Genomic DNA, 19,890 nt, shown 5'->3' with positions numbered 1-19,890 from the left:
CAAGCAAAAAGCAAAGAAACAAAGAGAAATGCAAATATCAGGAAGTAAAGAGTATTATGATAAAATTAGAACCAAGTTATGTAAAGATGCCTCGGGAATTACTTCAGATTAGAAACCACTGCTTCCCTGAAGAAGTGATATTTAAGCTGACACTGAATGAAAATAATGTGCGACAGAAATACTGAAAAGCAGTACACTGTGCTTGCTGCACACATTCAGATTTTTACTGCTGTACAGTCACTCTGCAGCCTCCAGTGCACCTTAGCTCCTCTGACGTGAGAACTTACCTTTTGTCGTAACACAAAATCCTATTGGTCCCCCCATCACCCAAGGACTTCCCTTTACTTCTATTCTTAATTATATACTCTGTATCAGATCCCATTGTTAGCCTTTCTCCTTTTAAACTTCTTTTGAAACTCAGCCGTGTGTCCTTGCTCCATCCCAGTCCAGGTCTGCTGCAGGGTCTTCCAACTTCTGTGTACTGTGCAGTGACCATGTTGGGGTCTGGTTTTGAACTTGATTATTTTATGGCTCTTTCTAAGACCTCTCTTCAGGGTTGGGCTTCTTTTATGGTTTTCTCTCAGGGTCTAGTTTTCTATTCAAATATGCTCCAAATTTGTGTGTGCACTGATGACTAGGGTCAGGATTGTGATCTTTGTTTAAATCTGGGGATTAGGAAGAAATTGAGCTTTGCGTGGAAGAATAAGTGTACATTCATTTAAGGGTCTCTAACCACTGTTTTTTCTAATTAATTAGCCCAGAAGTTTTAAGAAGGATATATCCCTAATTGAATAAAGTAAAACATATTTTCATGGCAAGTATATTGTGTATGATTTTAAAAGATAAATTTTAGACTGGAAAACTTTGTGATTTTTATAATGGAGAAAATGTTAATATTTGTTATAAATTCTAAATCCTCATATTATAATAACAAATCCCTATTGATTATGGAAAAAAGAATTTAAATAGTCAAATCATGGAAGAGGATATCAAATATTCAAACAACCACAGGAAATCTGATCAGTTATCAAGGAAATGCAAATCAATAGAACAAATATTGCTCTTGACTTCTGAGATTGGCCAATCTTAAGATTGAGATCACAACTACCGTTCACAGAGGTGCTTGAAAAAGATGTGGCCTCTTGCTTTGCTAAAGCAAATACTAACTAATGCAGAACTTTGGCAAAGCAATTTGATTATATCTATTAAAATGAAAATTACACATATTATTTGACTTACAAAGCTAACTTTTGGCAACGTATCATGCTGACATAAGATCTAGTAGTTAAGGGTACATAAAAAAATGTATTACTTGCTTGGTTTGTTGTATGCAGAAATTAAATATGGCCTGAATTCATCAAACCAGGTAAGGATGAATAAACTATGATATATCCAAACCCATGGAATATAATACAGCTATTGGAAAGAATAAAATTGGTCCAGAACAGTGAACTAAACCAGATTTATAAAATATGAGTGCCAAAGAAGAATCTATAGTATCTACTATATAATAATATAAAATATATTTTGTATAATTTACATATAGTATATACATATCAATATATGTACATTTGCAAATGGTGGTAGGAACTTGGGTAAATTTATGGAAACATGTAAATCAGAGTTAACAGTAGGTACTTTAGTGCTTGCAGTGATAATATGGAGCATTAGGCTTGGAGGAACTTGGATATAAAACCATGGTTGCAACCTTCCAAAAATGAAAAATATAAAAATGTCATATGAATTAGGACTTGCTTAGAGATAAAGTATTAAATGCATGGTTAGCTATATACATAAAATTTTTATAAAATACATAATAGTTGTCTCACTGTGGTGGAAGTTCTGGTGACTTCATCTTTCTTCTAATACTCTTTTATGTTTAGCTTGCTTTATAATGAAAAGCTAAAAGGGGAGTAGAGGAAGTTTTAGAGATGCCAGCCCAAATGTATGGCTTCATGGGGTGTTCCCTAAAACACTTGTGGAATCCAATTTCTTGCAGTTAATCTCTTAATACGTGTCTGCTACTAGTTCCATTTTTGGGTTGAAACTTGTAAACAGCAAATAACTGGGTCATTTTTTTTTAATCCACTCTGCCAGTCTCTGACATTAGACTGGAGAGTTTAATCCCTTTACATTTAAAGGACTATGATAATAATAATAAGGGAGATTCTTATACTGTTTTGTTATTTAATCTTTTTAAATCATATGCCATTTTTTCCCTCAATTCTTCCATTACTGTCAATTTCATATTTATTTGACTTTTTATATTGTACCACACACACATATATATATATATACACATACATACACATATATGTTTTAGATATTTTCTTTGTCATTATCATGGGGCTTTAATTTAATATTCTAAATCTATAACTATCACATTTTGATAATAATTGAACTTCATTCACAGCCAAATACTGTTTCTATACCCCATTGACACAACCCCGCATCTTGTATTCCTCATTACAAATTACATCTTTATACACTCTATGTCCAAAATCACAGATTCATCATTTCCATTTTTGCTTTTGCTTTAAGAAAATTTAAGGTGTAAAATGTATAGTTATGTACCAAAAATATTGGCATTTATAATTACCCATTTGGTTACCTTCACTGGAGATTTTTATTTCTTTATTCTCCTTCAGTCTATGGTTTAGTAACTTTTCTTTCAGTCTTAAGCCATCCCTTTGGCATTTCTTGTATACTAGGTCTACTAGTACCAAACTCACTAGGTTTTTGTTTACCTGGGATTATCTTAATCTCCCTCTCATTTTGAAAGACTGTCTTGTTGGTAGACAATTTTTGTTGGGAAATCTTTTTCATTCAGTACTTCAAATATTTCCTCCACTGCTTCTTTCTTCAATGGTTTTGATAACAAATTGGCACTTAATCTTATTGGGGTTCCCATGTAAATGGCATGTTGCTTTCCCCTTGCAGATTTCAGAACACTTTTCTTTCATGGCATTCAACAGTTTGACTATAATGTGTCAGTGTGCAGTTATCATCAACTTTATTGTTTTGGGGTTTGTTGGGTAATTGAATGTGTATATTCATGTATTTCATTAATTTGGGACATTTTCTGCCATTATTACTTTGCCCACTTCTTCCACTTTCTTTCCTTTCCTTCTGGGATTTGCATAATGAATATATCAGTATGCTTGATGGTGTTGGGTAGGTCTGCTACAGAACTGTTAGGCTCTGTTCAGTGTGTTTCAGGCCTTTTTCTTTCTGCAACACAGCTTGGATAATTTCAATTGTCATATCTTTGAGTTGACTGTTTTGTTTTTTTTTTTTGTTTCTATGATATCCAATATGCTTTTGAAACCCTCTTAGGAATTATTAATTTCAGTTGTTGTTTTCAATCCCTGTATTTTTGCTTAGTTTCTTTTTATAATTTCTATCTCTTTGTTGAGATTCTTATTGTGTTTATTTATCATTTTCCTGATTCTTTTCATTCTCCCTTTGTGTTTTCCTTTAGCACTTTGAAGATGTTGAAGAACAATTTGAAAAGTCTTTGTCTTCCCCAGAAGGTGTATATACAACATCTGATAATATTATTGATGATTTCTGTAGTATTATCTTGTTCATTTGGATGACTTGCCATTTCCTGTTTTTTTCTTTGACTTGCAAGCTGTTTGCACACTGTTCATTTTTATTTTTATATGTTACTTCTGGAATGTATTCCCCATACTGTCTGCTCCTTAAGTTTGTATCTCTGTATTTTCTGAGCATTTGTCCTGTCATGGTCATGAGGGTATTCATATAAATTATCCATTTAAAAATATCTGAAATTCCCCTCTACTCCCAGTGAAATAAACTTTTCTCCTCTCCTGTTGTTCTATAGTATGTCATGATGCCAGTATTCTTTTCCTCCCAGGCTAATTCTATTCAGTTTACTAACACTGCTTTAGCTCATGGCATCCTGTTTCAACCTTCAGGGCAAGTACAGCAGGCAAGCCAGGGGTAATTATCGTGATCAAGCCCATCATGGTGACAGTGGATAGGTTGGCACTGACATACAGGCACTGAAGTATGCACACAGGGGTTACTCTGCTCCCTCTGGTGAAGGACCAAGGACCCACATTGAGAGCTCAAGCCAGCAGCAAACCAAGAAGGAAATTGGTTGGATAGGTGGCAGCTAAGTTGTCAAGAGATTCTCTTGCATTTTTTTTTTTTAATTATCTGACTTTATTTAGCATACCAATAGTTTATCCTGGTAATAAATTAATATATACAGTTATCAAAAAATTTTGGGTGCTTTCCAAAGAAAGTGTTTCTTTCTGAAGTGTATGCAGAACCATTTAAACAGCTGTTTTATAATTTTCAAATTCAAAAGTGTGGTAACATCAACTTTTTGAAGAATAGAGTCTCTTTCTCTGTAATTCATGATTTTAGATAGTTGAGTTTATAAAGGTTTCAGATGCCATTTCAGTTCATGCCAGTCACTGAACCTGACACTATAGAATTGATGGTTCAGAAACCATCTGATCCAATCACCTAATTGTACAGATAAGGGATCCACTGGCATTAGCAAAGATTACAAAAGCTAATGAGAGGCAAAGCCTGGACTACAAATTGATTCTTAGAAAAGCTCCAGAAATATCTGTTAGGCTAAATAAGGCACATTTATTACACAGAACTCTAGTCCATGTCTAAAACGCCCCTGATTTTTCTTTGTTTGACATTGGGTTGAATTCTGATGGTTCTTTTGTAGCACACAAACATATTTAGTCATTAGAACTATTGCAGTATCATGGATCACTGATTGCCAGGGCTGTTTATGCTTCTTTTCTCCTGGTGTGTTTTCAACTTTGCGAACTTTTCTTTCCATTCTTCTGTGCTCATAACAGACCTATGTCAGGGGTGTCTGTTCTTGTTTGAGATTCAACATCAGCAGAAGTAGCTAACATGGTATCAATATCTACCAAACCATCAACATTTGAGTTCGGGTCACCTCATTTCAGTCATTGTTATAAAAATTCCTGCTCTGTTCATGTGAACAGTCATTGGTTCTGAAACCAACTTTTGCAAAGCAGTTGTGGTTTACTTCAGGGGTGTCAGTAGCACACATAACAATGAGATTTCTCAGCACATCAAGAATATGCTGTGTAATGCTTCACATGATGTACCCTGGTGATTTATTATGTCTCAGCCTAATGACCACATAGGCATGCTGCAAGCAGGTAAAATACTGTACACTTGTTTTATTTTAACCCCCAGTGAGTGTGTGTAGCACATTTTATCAATCAGCATTAGAGTATTCAAATTCTAGAAAGTCAGTTTTCTCTTAGGAGCCATTTCCCAAACAACCTGCCAGATATCAGTTCATTTTTTTCAACTTTATATATATGCAGGAAAGTTGCATATATAAAGGGAAATTTTGAATTTCCATATAAGTGATCTAATTTTGTGCTACTTCTCATCTCTGCAGCAAAGGAAGACTAATGGCCTATCTTTATATATTTATTTTTCTCCAGGGCAAACCTCTCAGAAAGAGTGTATATCTGATTTGGTTGCTGTCCGGCGCTGCCCCGCTCGGTCCCCGGTTCCCGGCCGGCGAGGGGAAACAGGGAAGGAGAGAGAGAGATGCAGACTGCGCGAACTAACCTGGTCATGAATCACGACTCGAACCACACGGCAGTTGTGAAAGCAAGCCCTTTACTACAGCTAGATGAACATTCTGTGTTACTGGTTCCCACACGGGGCACGGCGCCTCGTGGGAGAGCAGCCTCGATGTGGCCGTCAGGCACGGCTCCTTGTGGGCTGTCTCACCCTACCCCGTCCGGGTAAGACCTTTTATACACAATTAACAACCAATAAGCTTCTAGGCTAGTATCGCGTATACAGGATTTCGATTGGTAGGAGCGGGTGGCGGATACATGCGTCACTATGCGGAAACAGGATGCAGGCGCCATCTTGGCTCACTCGATGGGCGGGGGTAACTCTAGAGCAGGCTGCAGCGCATACGCTAGGCCCGATTCGGGAGGCGGCTTTCCACATCTCCCCCTTTCTTATTTATTTTTGACCCAGTGTCTCCAGTGATGAGCGTGCTCCCGTGAACCCAAATGGTTCACAACCTCTTTGGTGCTTTGGGGAGTCTGGACTAGGCCTCAGCCATCCAGCGGCGGAGCCTCTAGCACCAACCAGAATGCTCACGTCATATGGAGACCGGAGAGTCCGTAAGCTGGAAGCAACGTGACTCTCCCTGCAGTGCTTTGCCTGGCAACTGGGGAACAACGACGGGGGCAGGAACAGCAGTAACCAGAGTCGGGGGTGTCACTAGGTGTCTCTGTGCAATGGCTAGGGTCCAGTCTGGCCACAACTAGGACTCTGCCCTAGAGACCCACCTGAGACAAAATTATGACTACTGGTGTCGCCTTTTACACCCGAGAAACAGCCATGCGATTCGCTACAAATTTTGCTCCAAAGCGCCCCACCTGAGGCGACCAGGAAGGGGTATGGTTAATAAATCGGTCACTATCGGGGGTAACAGAGGTGGGAGTCATAGCCATCATAGTGGTAACACGCAATTGCTGCTGCGCTTGAAACAGGCGTTCTAGCAAACATTTAACAACGACTAATCCCACCAATAATCCCACTGCAATGAGGATCCAATTAGTTAAATTGGGCCAAGAGAACCAGGAAGAAACACTGTGCAATAGTTTCTGTAGAACCTCGCCTAACCCGGAGAGATCGACTTTAACGGGTTTTAACTTGATCCCCCCAATTGTGTCTAAACTAGATTCCACCTGTTGGGAGAGATTAACAAATTCAGGAAAATATGACCTTTTCAGCCAATCAGAGACTCTGGAAATGCTTCCGGTCACGTTGGCCCTGACAGGAGTGACACAGAGTTTAACCGTAAGCCACCGGGTGTCACATGTTTGCTGAAGCACTCTCCAGAGTCCATCTGTTTCCAGTCCAAGTTCATCTATCTCCGCTTGGAGTTTCTGAATGGCCTGGAAATTTAAGTTCAGCATCTGATTGTGGCGGCGTAGCACGTCTCGGGTAAGGTTGACCAAGCCATTTACCGTTTCCATCGTTATGGCGAGCTGCCGATCTGTCCATGCTTGTAGCACAGCCTGCCCGATCGTTGGGACAAACAAAGAGGAAGCTACACCGGCAGCATTCGATAGCCATTCTTTTATGCCTCTTGGACGCCTAGACTTAGAGAAGGGGATATTGTTAAGTGAAACAACTTGAGAAACAGGGCCAACCCAGTCGGTTGCCTTGACGGGGAGCCAGACATAACTTGGGCGATACACTAGGATAGCGGGGCGGCGAGGCATCCGGGTCTTTGGAATGGTTGCAGACTGTAGGAGCAAGCCCTGGAAGGAAAAGGCACCTTTGAGTCTCCTTTTTACTCAAGATCCCTTCACAAGACTGGCGGCTCTTCCCTGTAACGTTAAGAAATTCAAGCAAGACTCCCTTACTTAACTCGCCATTACCAGTTTCACAAGTAGCATTCGCCGCAACTGTGGTGTTGACAACCTTGACAGAGAGGTTAACAAAAGAGAGGATCAGTGTGTCATTGGTGAGGGGGAAGGACTCGTTGAAGCTTGTGGAGGGTCAGAAGGCAGGTGGTGGAGACCTAGAGACAGGGTACGAGTGAAAAACACAGGAGAGGCGGGAGACCCAGCAGAGAATGGGGCCAGGGTCGGGGGATGATGCCACAGGCCCCAAAGACCACTCTCCTGCGCTACCACAGTTCCACTAAAAAGAAAAAGGCAGATTAGAAGGATTGCTATAGGAGAGCAAAGAACAGAGTTACCGATCCTCTTTTTGGGCAACCGCGGGGTGGTCAGTCCTACTATTATCGTCTTGTCGGTCGTCGCCATCATCAGCAGGGTCGGAGGCTTGGTCTAATGGTTCAGGTTGTATATTCGTTGGCGTTTCTGACAGCTGTTCCTTGGCTTCTTCAGGTGATGTCACGGTTCTCACCAGTCTTTCCGGAACCCACACTGGTTGACGTCCTGGTTCCTGGGGAAAAACACAAACAGAGCCTCTGGCCCAGCTGAGCACCGGGTCAGGGCCTTTCCACTGCCCCGACAGGACATCCTTCCAACGGACTAGACCTCTATGCGGAGGACTCGGGGTGGTGTGTTGCAGGGCAGGTGTCATTCCTTGTGAATTTTCGTTTAAAAAATTATATGTGAGCAAGGCTACAGACAGTCGAGCTTTTGGGGACAGGCCGTGGCCTATACCCTCTTTCTGTTTTTTAAGCAAGTCTTTGAGAGATCTGTGCGCTCTTTCAATGATTCCTTGCCCCTGAGGGTTATAGGGGATGCCATGTTTTAATTGGACATCCATGTTGTCACAAAATTTTTGGAAGGATTTACTAGTGTAGGCAGGCCCGTTATCCGTCTTTAACGTCTTTGGCTTACCCCAAGCTGCCCATGCAGCAAGGCAGTGTGCAATGACGTGGGAGACTCTTTCTCCTGGTTCAGCAGAGGCAAATAAAACTTGGGAGCATGTGTCCACCGACGCATGTAAGTACTTGATCTTACCATACTCTGAATGATGAGTGACATCCATCTGCCAAGTATCCCCTGGGGTGAGACCCCTAGGGTTGACCCCAACCGAGGGGACTGCTCTCTGCTCTGCACAATTGTTGCAGGCTCGGACAATATCTCGAGCAGCTGCACGTGGTATGCTGAACCGCTTAGCTAGGGTACCTGCATTGATGTGAAACTTGGCATGGAATTCTCGGGCTTGTTGATACGGTACCAGCGTCGGAAAGATGTGCAGCTGTCGAGTGGCTACATCTGCGCTATGGTTCCCCTGGGCCATAGGGCCAGGCAAACCTGTGTGGGCTCTAATATGGGTTATGTAAAAAGGGTGTTGCCTGGTCCATATAACCTCCTGTAGTTTGGCAAAGAACGTCCTTACTGTAGAGGAATGTTTAACAATGCCCACCGTTTCTAAAATTTGTACAGAGTTCACAACATAAGCAGAATCCGAGACGACATTTAAGGGCTCGGAAAGGCTTTCCAGGACTGCAATGATAACCTGCAGTTCTACCCATTGAGGCTTTTGTGGTTGGAAGAGCACTGTTTTAGGAGTGTCCCCCTCCACACAATACGCCCCTGTTCCAGAGCTGGAGCCGTCCGTGTATACGGTGGGGGCGCCTGCTAGTGGCCTAGGAGAGGTTACTTTGGGAAAAATCACTGGGTGCCGGGTGACAAACTGCAAGAGAGGAGCCTTAGGGAACTGATTGTTAATGGGACCAAGAAATGTACACCGGAGAATGGCCCATTGATCTATGCATCCGGTGAGTATCTCAAGCTGCTGGGAAGAATAAGGCACCCTGAGATTTTTGGGCTGCTGACCGAAATGCTGCACAGCCCTTTTAATGCATTCTAGGGCCAAGTCTGCAACCGCTGTAGGATAGTGCTCTAGGACTTTTTTTTGGGGGAAACTCCAGGGTGGACCCAGAGCAGCGGCCCCCGCTGCCACAGTACCGCAGTGGGCTGTAATTCTGTCGGCAGCACGCAGGCTTCAAAAGGCTCATCAGGGTCTATTCTCTTCAGTGCAGCGCCACTGAGCGCCTGTTCCACCTGGCATAGTGCTCGCCTTGCCTCTGGAGTGAAGCTTCGAGGTGAGTTTATATTAGAATCCCCCTTCAACAGGTCGAACAAAGGTGTTAGTTTGACATTGGGTATTTTTAGGTATGGACGGATCCAATTGATATCCCCCATGAGTTTTTGTAGATCATTGAGAGTGTGTATATTGTCTAGCCTGAGAGACACCTTTTGGGGGGAAACATGAGTGGGTGCGACTTTCGCCCCCAGGAAAGTGGTAATGTCAGTCATTTGGATTTTTTCAGGGGCAATCTCTAGGTTAGCTTCTCTAAGACTAAGGACTAAATGTGACAAAACTGTTTTAAGAAGATCTGTGTCTCTATGGGCTAAGAGAATGTCATCCATATAATGGATGATTTTCACTTGAGGGAACTGCTGCCGAGTGCTAGCTAGCTTCGCAGCGACATACAGCTGGCACATGGTAGGACTATTAGCCATGCCTTGGGGCAGGACTGTCCATTCAAAGCGTTGACAGGGCTCCTCTTGATTACTAGAGGGCACAGTAAAGGCAAACTTAGGGGTGTCTTCAGGGTGGAGCGGAATAGAAAAGAAGCAATCTTTCAGATCTATGATGAAAATCGACCAGTGCTCCGGTAATGCCGAGAGGAGGGGCAGTCCCATCTGAACGGGCCCTAAAGGCTCCATGCAATCGTTAATAGCTCTTAGATCATGTAGCAGTCTCCATTTACCAGATTTCTTTTTTATTACGAATATAGGGGTGTTCCACGGTGACGTGGAAGGGGCGATATGGCCCTTTTCTAGTTGTTCTGATACTAGGGCGTGCAACGCTGCAAGTTTTTCCTGTGGCAAGGGCCACTGAGGCACCCACACCGGAGCCTCGGTTTTCCATTTTAGTTTTATAGGTGTGGGTGGGAATCTCTCCTCAGTGGCCCCTATGAAAAACCCAAGCCTCGTCTGTCAGACTTGGGGGCAGCTTGTATAGGCTCCGCACGTCCGTGCAGTGAAGCTCCTAAACCCTTGCCGGGGGTATACCCCATTTCTTTTAGCAGTCGCTTAGAGGTTGGGGAGTAGCCGCTAATTAAAGTAACGTCCATTTGGGTCAGAATGTCTCTTCCCCACAAAGACACAGGCAGGGCTAATACATAAGGCTGGAAACTGCCTTGGTGTCCTTCTTCATCGGCCCAATGAAGGGCAGCTGCACTGAGCATGGGCGCTGAAATTTGGCCTATTCCTCTAATGGGCTCTTCCGCCCTGCTCGTTGGCCAGGTGGGGGGCCATTCTTGTTGTCTTATGATAGACCGATCGGCCCCTGTATCGAGCAGGCCCAAGAAAGATCTGCCTTGCACCTTAATGGTTAGCATAGGTCGAGACTCCAGGGACATATGGAGTCCCTCAAAAATCGCTCCACTGGATCCGAACCCTTTTTCCCCTCTCTGTCTGATTCTGCTTGGAAAGACTGCATGTAAGCTGGGTAAGAGCAGGAGCTGCGCCAGCTTATCACCTTCTGCAATGACTAAGGTGCCCCGCTGAGATTGAACCATAACTTGGGCACGGCCTGTGAAATCTGAATCTACAAGTCCTGGTATAACTGTTAATCCTTTCAGGGCCGTGGATGCTCTTCCCAATATGAGCCCTACAGTACCAGCCGGTAAGGGCCCCTTGAAGGAGGTCCCTACTAACTGGACACCCATGGAGGGGGTTAGTACGAGTCTGGAGGTGGCACAGAGGTCCAGTCCTGCTGAGCCGGGGGACGCACGAATTTGATCGGATCCTGTGTTGTCGAATGGCATGCAAGGGGGTCCGTCGAAAGGGCGGACCCCCTCTTCCCGTTTTTTGGAATCTGCTCGGGGCGGCCAGAGAGGCGTCTACCCTGCGCATCGAAAACCGATTTACAGTCTTCTGCGCGGTGGGGGCCTTTGTGGCAACGGCCACACGGCCTGGTTGCTGCACCTGGTTCGCCAAACCGTTGAGTGGCAGGGGGTTGACGTCTATTGGGACAATCTCTCTTAAAGTGCCCTGATTGGCCACAGCCATAGCACCCGTTAGACTTTGCCCCTAAGGTTCTCGGGCTTTTTGTAGCCACCTGTAGGGAGCTGGCTAGCATGGCAGCTAGACCTGCATTAGTTAAAGGGCTGCCAGCATCTCTACAGAGCCTGACCCACTCTGTCAAATTTTTTGCTCTGTTTTGTGCCAGGATAACTTTGCACTCCTTGTTGCACTGCTCAAAAATCATTTGCTTAACCACAGTCTCTGCTACTCCTGGATCTGAGAAGATTCTCTCAGCTGCGGTTTGCATCCTGGCTACAAAATCCGCAAATGGTTCTGTGGGGCCTTGGTGTATATTGCTGAGTGAGGCCTGAGCCTCTCCCTCACCTGTTAGCTTTTTCCAGGCACCCACAAAACAGCGGAAGATCTGGGCATAGACCTCTTGTGGGAAACCCGTTTGGTTCTGGGCATGGGCGCCTCTCCCCAACAGCATGTCAGCATTCCACCCGCCACGTCTCCCCGCCGCATTCCTTGCGGCCTGCTCTTCAGCTAACTCCTCAAACCATGCTTTCCAATCTATGAATCGGCCTGACGGCAAGCAAGCACGGGCTAGCTGAAAAATATCTGCGGGTGTATGATTTAGAGCAGAGAGGTTCTCGATCATGTTCAAGGTATAAGGGGCATTGGGGCCATACTGATGGACGGCCTGCCTCAATTCCCTCAATAGTTTGTAATCATATGATTCGTGCCGATTGCCACCTTGGGGATTGATAATAACCGGGTACATTTCTGAGACTGGCTGCGGCTCAAGTGGCTGGTAGCCACCCAGCATGCCAAAAGGTCTAAATGTTGTGAAAGGGTTCCATCTCCAGAAATGTCTCCCACCACTACCTAATGGCAAAGGGTCCTGAGGGCCTGTATACTCGGGCGGGGGGTACGGCAAAGGTTGCCCCTCCCCTGACCGACCCATCGGGGTTTCCGGGTCTGGCAGCAAAGGATAATTACATTTACTGGGCATGGCCACTAGAGGGAGCTCTCGGCAAGGTCCTTTGGTGGGACCGCCCAAGGCGTCAGTTGGGAGCTGGGGTGTCCCTGGGGGTGCAGCGGTAGACATTGGCGGGGCGGAAGGCCGCACGGGTGTGGCGGGAGGCTCCTCCCACTCAATTAGCGGGGATGCTTCCGCCTTCTCGTCAGTATCGCTATCTGACTCTGAGTCAGAGTCACTGGACTCCGGCGGTTTGCCCTTACAGGAGCCGTCCGCTGACGAAACTGACTGGGTTTCTTGGAGCGCGCACCGTGCTTCTTGCAAGACAGAGGACGGGCTTAGGCCGGTAGCCGATTCTAGTTCAAGGACCGCACGGACGGTCTCCCATATGGGTACTAGAATCGGGTCCATACACACGCCCGTCTGGCGCGCTCGGTCTATGTCGCGACCGAGCTTCATCCAAGAGGGTAGGCTAAGGCTGCCGGTGCAGGCAAACCAAGGGGCAAAAGTATCAACATCATCAAGAAAACGCTGAAGGGAGCTTTTCCTGACCGAGATACCCCGTTGTTTCAAAAGGTTCTTTAAGGGAGCTAAGAGAGGTGAACTTCCGGACTGCCCCATGATTGCAGTCGGCACTATACTTCAGTCACTCGGAGAGCTCTTCCGAGTCCCCCGGGGTCACCTGAAAACCCACGGGCCCTAACTATCATGTAATAAGACGCACTCACCTTCTCGCGTTGATCAGGCGCGGGAAGTCCGCCGTAAGCTCGACGCGCAGCGCTGCTCTCCTCACAGAGGGACCGTCGAGAGCGAGGCAGGAGGAGGAGCTTCCCCGTACGGGCCACCACTTGTCCGGTGCTGCCCCGCTCGGTCCCCGGTTCCCGGCCGGCGAGGGGAAACAGGGAAGGAGAGAGAGAGATGCAGACTGCGCGAACTAACCTGGTCATGAATCACGACTCGAACCACACGGCAGTTGTGAAAGCAAGCCCTTTACTACAGCTAGATGAACATTCTGTGTTACTGGTTCCCACACGGGGCACGGCGCCTCGTGGGAGAGCAGCCTCGATGTGGCCGTCAGGCACGGCTCCTTGTGGGCTGTCTCACCCTACCCCGTCCGGGTAAGACCTTTTATACACAATTAACAACCAATAAGCTTCTAGGCTAGTATCGCGTATACAGGATTTCGATTGGTAGGAGCGGGTGGCGGATACATGCGTCACTATGCGGAAACAGGATGCAGGCGCCATCTTGGCTCACTCGATGGGCGGGGGTAACTCTAGAGCAGGCTGCAGCGCATACGCTAGGCCCGATTCGGGAGGCGGCTTTCCACAGGTTGCAGGTGATGGTGCATTAGATGTGCTCCCATAGGCATATTTATTCAGAAAAGATCCCCAGTTTTCAAGTTCATCTTCAGCAAACAGAAGCCATTGTAGAGGCTTCATCTTTTAGGATTAGTGGTATGATATGGTAATCATGCTGAAAGCATTGCCTCCAGCCATCAAGACTGGACATTAACCCCCCTCTGGAGTATGATTTTATTAGCCTTTTCTAAAAAGAAACAAACAAAACCCAGATATAGAAATGTTATTTGCTTTGATCTGGCAAAATCATTCAAGCATCTTATTTACAAAGTTGACATGTTTGGCTCCTCTCATTCTGTTACCAATTTTGCTTCCCTTGGCTGCTTGTCTTTTTATCTTATCCTGATTTTCAAGAAACATACAGAATATTGAAAAGGAAACTTGATATTCTTTGACCATTTACCACTTCACTTTTTACTTTTCTTTCTGATTCACTAACGTTTAGCTCTGGAGAAATTATGACCCCACTGTATTTTCTCTTTAACACCACAACCAGCACTCTATGCGTGAAGCATAACAGAAAAGGCATGCTTTACAGAATATGAGCATCCTAATAATGACAAGACTGGGGAGATTAGCAAATTTTAGCTAGCAAATTTTCTTAGCAAAGTTTATGTCAAATTTCAAAGGAAGGGCTATTATTAATAATCTTAATAACCAAGTAAAAATTACAATCCATTTTTTTTGTCAAGGAACACTAACAACTTTGAGGTAGATGATTCTGTTATCATATACTGAAATAATTAGGTTTAAGATATGAAAATAATGAAACTGAGGGAAAAATGTACTGATTTGAAATTATCTTTTTAAAAATTTGGATGGAAAATTAAGAACACTTGCAAATCAAAGTGTTATGCACGAAATCCAGGTATGTCATGTTGTGGACTACTTCTTTAATTGAAAGAGGACATAGCAGTTGTTGGAAAGAATCCACACTCTTTAACAGAACAACAAACCACAAAAAGGTTGTCCTTGTGAAGAGGTCTGTAACTTTGCATTTGATTTTTCCGTCTTGGCTCATTCTCAACTGTTCCAGATTTGAATTCTTAAAGCCTCCTTCAGCATTTAAGTAATTCTTTGTTGGTGGAAGGTGGTGGGATTGTTTCTGCACACATACATTGATCCTTGGTGATGGCAAACTTATCCCTACATGGGCAGGGGTAGAAATAAGTCTCCGAGTCCTCATCGTACTGGAAGTCCTTGATCTCCACCTCATCATGAAACATCACCATTATCACTAGGGTCAGCTAAAGGGCTGTCACCCCTGCCATCTGACACCACCTCCATGGGTCTAACTTTGGTGGCGCCTGCCAGAGCTGGGCACTGTCGTCATGCACCAGTGCAAGAACTTTTGCTTCCAGCCCCTTTCATTTTTAAACTACATTTTCTTGATGCAGTGGACTGTTTGCTACTGCCACCCTGTAACACTTTTCTGGAGCTCTGAGGGAGTTAGCTCTTTCAGCTGTTACTAGATGTTTAAATATCCCGGGGGTGGGGGGTTGGGAAGGAGCATCCTACACCTCCGGCTAAGTCAAAGTGCCAGAATATGTTTTTGTCTTCTGTGTGGAATAAACATTTTCTATGAAGTGAAAAATTGAAAATATAATGAATATAATCCCTGCTACCAATATTGGCTCATGCATACATGTCATCAGGAATGACAGCTCTGTACTTAGTGGCAGAAGTGAGGCTAGTTTTGTCAGGGGAGACGAGCTCTTTCCTAAGCTTAAGGATCACCCTGAAAGTCCATCCACCCTATTCCATTCACATGAAGGGGCCTATCCAGCATGTCTTGGCAAATCCAGTGGCTACTTTGCTTTATGAACTTCCATATGATAGAGATGATAGATGTTTGGTGTTGCCATTGATGGCAGAGATTCTCTAATGTGGGATGTTATCAAAGGCATTATTTGTATGAATAAGAAATCTTTTTAATGATTACTGCTATTCACCTGAAGAGAAAGCATATTTAGAATGCAAGTTCACTGTGTGTGGTAATATAAATCTGCTGACTTCCAGTGGTGCTTTATTTTCTGCCTGTCCACAAGACCTGGGTCTGTTTCAGAGCCCTGCTTTAATGGTTGGGTCTTCTCTATTTCTCACCCAAAACAGGGCCTGGTTTTCATATAGAGTGTCTAGACCACCTCTTGTGATCCTAAGGAAAGGTCTGGAACAGCTTTTTAAGTGTTTCAATTCCCTTGCAACTTCCCAGCTGTCTGGCAGATGGTGCTGTCCAGTAATTTAATTGTCCTCAGAGGCTGCTTTGCCTCTGAGCACAGGCTAAGTCTGCCCATGTGCGCTGAACCTGTGGGATTCACATGCCCTCAACTTGCTGGCCAAAATCTGTCTTGATGTGGGGCTCCCCTTGTGGCAGAGGACTCCCTCAGCTGACTCTGTACTCCAACTTTCCCCAAAGCAAGGAAACAACCACCAATTGCTGCTTCCCGCAAGGGTGGGGGAAGGGCTTTCAGAACCAGGGCTGGAAACAGTGTCTGACCAGATTTTTTCAGTCTTTTTTCCCCTCATTGACCTGGGACTTGAAATGTCCTCCCCTGTCCCCTTTGTGGGACCTCTGAAGCTGGGATATTACCAAAGACAATATTTATATGAACAAGAAGTCCTTTTTAATGATTGCTGCTATTTAATTGAAGAGACAGTTTTTTTGGAATGTACTAAATGCACCATTATTTTCATTATTAATGGAGATATTGTGTGTCCTCCTTTGGTTCATTGTCAGGGTCCACCTTTGGTGGGTATTTGGAGTGAAACTTTCACTCCCATGTTGATAAGCTGGTTGAGTTTACTTAACTACTTGGGCACATGTTTCCTCAAGTTCCTAATGACTGAGAATTTTATTGTCTTAAGTTAGTGCTCTGTAGGGCTTTATTCAATTATTACAGAGGACTAGAATGATGAGACATTATTCTGGTTTCCCTTCCATGAAATACAATTCTCAAAGAATTGTATTCAAAATGGTTGGGTCCTCTGCTCCTTCAAATCTTTGTTCAAATGCCTCCTTTTCAATCAGGCCTCCTTTGTCCACATTACCTAAACACATAAGTACATAATCTTATCTCTGAAAACCTCCTTTAGGCTACCCAGTATATATTTTTTTCTTTTGGTCTTATCTGCTGCCTCAGGTGCAATTCATTGTAAATCTAGGGTATTTTTTCTTAAGGTATGATTCCCTGACTAGGATACTTGACTTGGATTTTGTGGGCTGTGTTCACGGTTGCGTCTCTAATGCCTAGCAATTTGGATGGAACATGATAATCCTCAATATGTATGTTGAATAATGAACTAATTCATTGAATGTATGGGAAACTAATAATGTTATTTCAGATATTTCCTTGGCTCTAAATCTTTACAAAGAGATGTGCAATTCCAGAAAGATCAGATTTGGTCCTTGAGATCCTTTCAGGATGTGATCTATACATAAATGTCAATTATCCACAACTACAGGCACTGAAGGGACACAGTAGCTTAAGGAATGCATGGCATGACTTAAAGATAATGGTTGTTGAGTTGGCATTCTCTGACCTGATTATTACCTTTTCAATAGAAATATAACCTGGCAAGCTTGCAAATTACAACTTCTAATGTCTATGAAAGCAGCAATGTGGGTACGAGTAAATCAGTCAGGCTGGTTATGAGGCATCTCCAGCTTGTCAGAGATCATACTGCTACTTGACCCCATAAGAGTGAGGAATGCTGAAAAAAAGAGTGTTGCTTGGAAAACATTTCATTAGGAAAATTCTTAAACTGAAATTTTAGTTTTCAAATTCAAGGACTTGAAGGGAAGCTTGTGACCTTTCCAAAGATCCTCTGGCTGCATTGTTGATTCTCTAGTGGTTTCTCTGGACACCACCTGTTCCTGGCATTAACAATCCCGGATTTTGATCTGGCAGCTCATGATTGCTGCCTGTATAGTGCCAGTATCTGCGATGTGGGAGTCCTCGCTTAACTCCACTTGAGCTTTGAGTTTCCTTCTTATTCTCCTGTTCTTCCCTCCTCGCAATGAAGCTCTTGGCACTCCGGGTACTGGGAGAAGTTTCCACTGCCCTGGTCTCTGGTCATAAGTGAAGACTCTTACCTGAAAATAAAGTTTGGAAGAACAATATGTCAAGCTGCCCACTGAATTTTGCATGGGCTATAGACATGTAGCAGAATGCTGACACTTTCAGGTTCCAGGTCCATGCTCAGGGTCCATCACTGATTAAAATTACCATTCAAAATGGAGTTGACTCCACCATTATGCTTTCCTATTTCAGTCAGATCGTTTCTCTGCCATACACTCACTGTCAGACAGTGAAATAGTGGAAATCAACCTTCATTTTTGTCTGTGTCAATAAAGTCTGTTTTCAAGGGTTATTTCCTTAAGAAAGCAAAAATAAAACCACATTGGCTTACAATGGATATGTGGGATATTATATTATCTGTGAATATATTCCCCCCTAGACCAAGAGGTTTTCAATTATGCAAGCCTGCTTATTTGTATTCTCTTCTCCCTGGTGTTTATGAAAATCTTACTTCATATTCTTACTCTTCCAGCAAATAAAAAACATTCTTCATCTAGTACTGGTGAGTCTGCACTTGCACTTCATGTCTTTCCTCCAGTGATTGTTTTCCATTCTCAGGCACTTGTCAAAGATTCAGCAATAGTAGGAAATTTCCAAGCTGTAAGGAAATCCCTGGAAAATGTGGAAGGCCATTATCCTGATTTTAAACTTTATGTTGAACATAGAATTCCTGCCTATTTCTTTAAATTTTATTTTACAACTGGAAGCCTCTGAAATGGATATATATGAATTGCAGACTATTCATTGATTCTTTCCCAGCAGAAAGAAAAGGTGATTATGACAAAATATGGTGACCCCATAATTTTTGAGATGTATGTTTTGTCTTCTGGCTCACCATAATTTGGAGAGTTCAAAAGATAGTCATTGTGTGAATCAAGTTCAGATCGTTTCAGAATGAAGGAAGAGGATGTAATACCTGAGGGGCCAAATAGATGCATCATTTAAATGAGCATTAGAATAGAAGGTGGAATGTGTGATGTGGCATCTGAAAGAAACAGGATCCTATATTTTATTCCTTTTATTGTATATATGCTTTATTTTAGGCTGATTGTTTCTATTCTGTAATACAACAATGAAGTTGGTGGTAAAAACTCTGCTCATTCTTTTCCTACATTTATAATGTCCTGTACATCCTCTGCCTTGTGGGTAAGTGTGTGTGTGTGTGTGTGTGTGTGTATGTAGGTTCATGTGGTGCTTGTGTAGAAATTATGAGGCTCTCTTCTTTGATCCTGTACAGCTTGGGGATTTTTGTCCTTTGGAAACTGTTTCTCTGACTCCAGTCAGAATTCACATTCTTTGTCATTATTGCTACTTGCCTGGTGGAGTCCAGACTTAAATATATTCTCTCATCTGAATGAGGCCTGAGACAGAATAGCTAGAGTGTGGTATGGAGGTGGAGTAATCCTGTTATTGCGAGTTGTGACTCTGGCTGTTTATCAGTAGCTCTCTTATAGAGTATACAGAGAGAGAGTTCATATAACTCTCTTCCAATTGCCGTTTGAACATAGGATGTGTGTTTGAGACATTGTGTTCATTTTTATTATTGCAATGATAGCTCCAAGTTCCCCCATTCTGTCTATCGTGTCTCTCACAATTATTTCTGTAGACACGGAGTCTCAGTCAGTGGAGATGGTTAGAAAAATGTGATCCTGTTAGGGCAAGAGCTGAGGGAAGAGATTGAATCACAATAAAGAGATACTATTAATCTTACCTGAGACAGGTCTTATTCTTAATATGAATACATTTAATCTTTTTTCACCTGTCCTGTATTTTCCCTCCACAAACACTGATACATGTTGTAGTAGAAAATATTCCATCATGACTTATTCTGTGGAAGGATACCAGAAAACCAGGTTGTTAGTGATGCATTTTGGTTCTGGATTGTAGTAGCCCCTGAGATTGTGAAAACAAGTAGATGGGTCTTCTGGGCTCAT

At 43.5% G+C, this 19,890-nt stretch overlaps 1 protein-coding gene across 1 annotated transcript; it reads right to left on the bottom strand.

Annotated features, from left to right (window-relative positions):
* Window positions 1–14,935: 14,935 nt before the first annotated feature.
* LOC119541525 (DPH3 homolog) lies at window positions 14,936–15,109 on the bottom strand. The gene has a single exon (XM_037845633.1). The coding sequence runs from the start codon at window positions 15,107–15,109 to the stop codon at window positions 14,936–14,938; it is 174 nt and encodes a 57-aa protein (XP_037701561.1).
* Window positions 15,110–19,890: the final 4,781 nt, after the last annotated feature.

The sequence above is a fragment of the Choloepus didactylus genome, chromosome 8 (genome assembly GCF_015220235.1).
Source record: "Choloepus didactylus isolate mChoDid1 chromosome 8, mChoDid1.pri, whole genome shotgun sequence".
Taxonomy (NCBI): Eukaryota; Metazoa; Chordata; class Mammalia; order Pilosa; family Megalonychidae; genus Choloepus; species Choloepus didactylus.
Note: the sequence above shows the minus strand (reverse complement) of the source record. Positions and strands in the feature narration are given on the sequence as shown.

Excerpts from the sequence above, each read along its gene's own strand:
- LOC119541525 (XM_037845633.1), bottom strand. The coding sequence starts at position 15,109 with ATGGTGATGTTTCATGATGAGGTGGAGATCAAGGACTTCCAGTACGAT.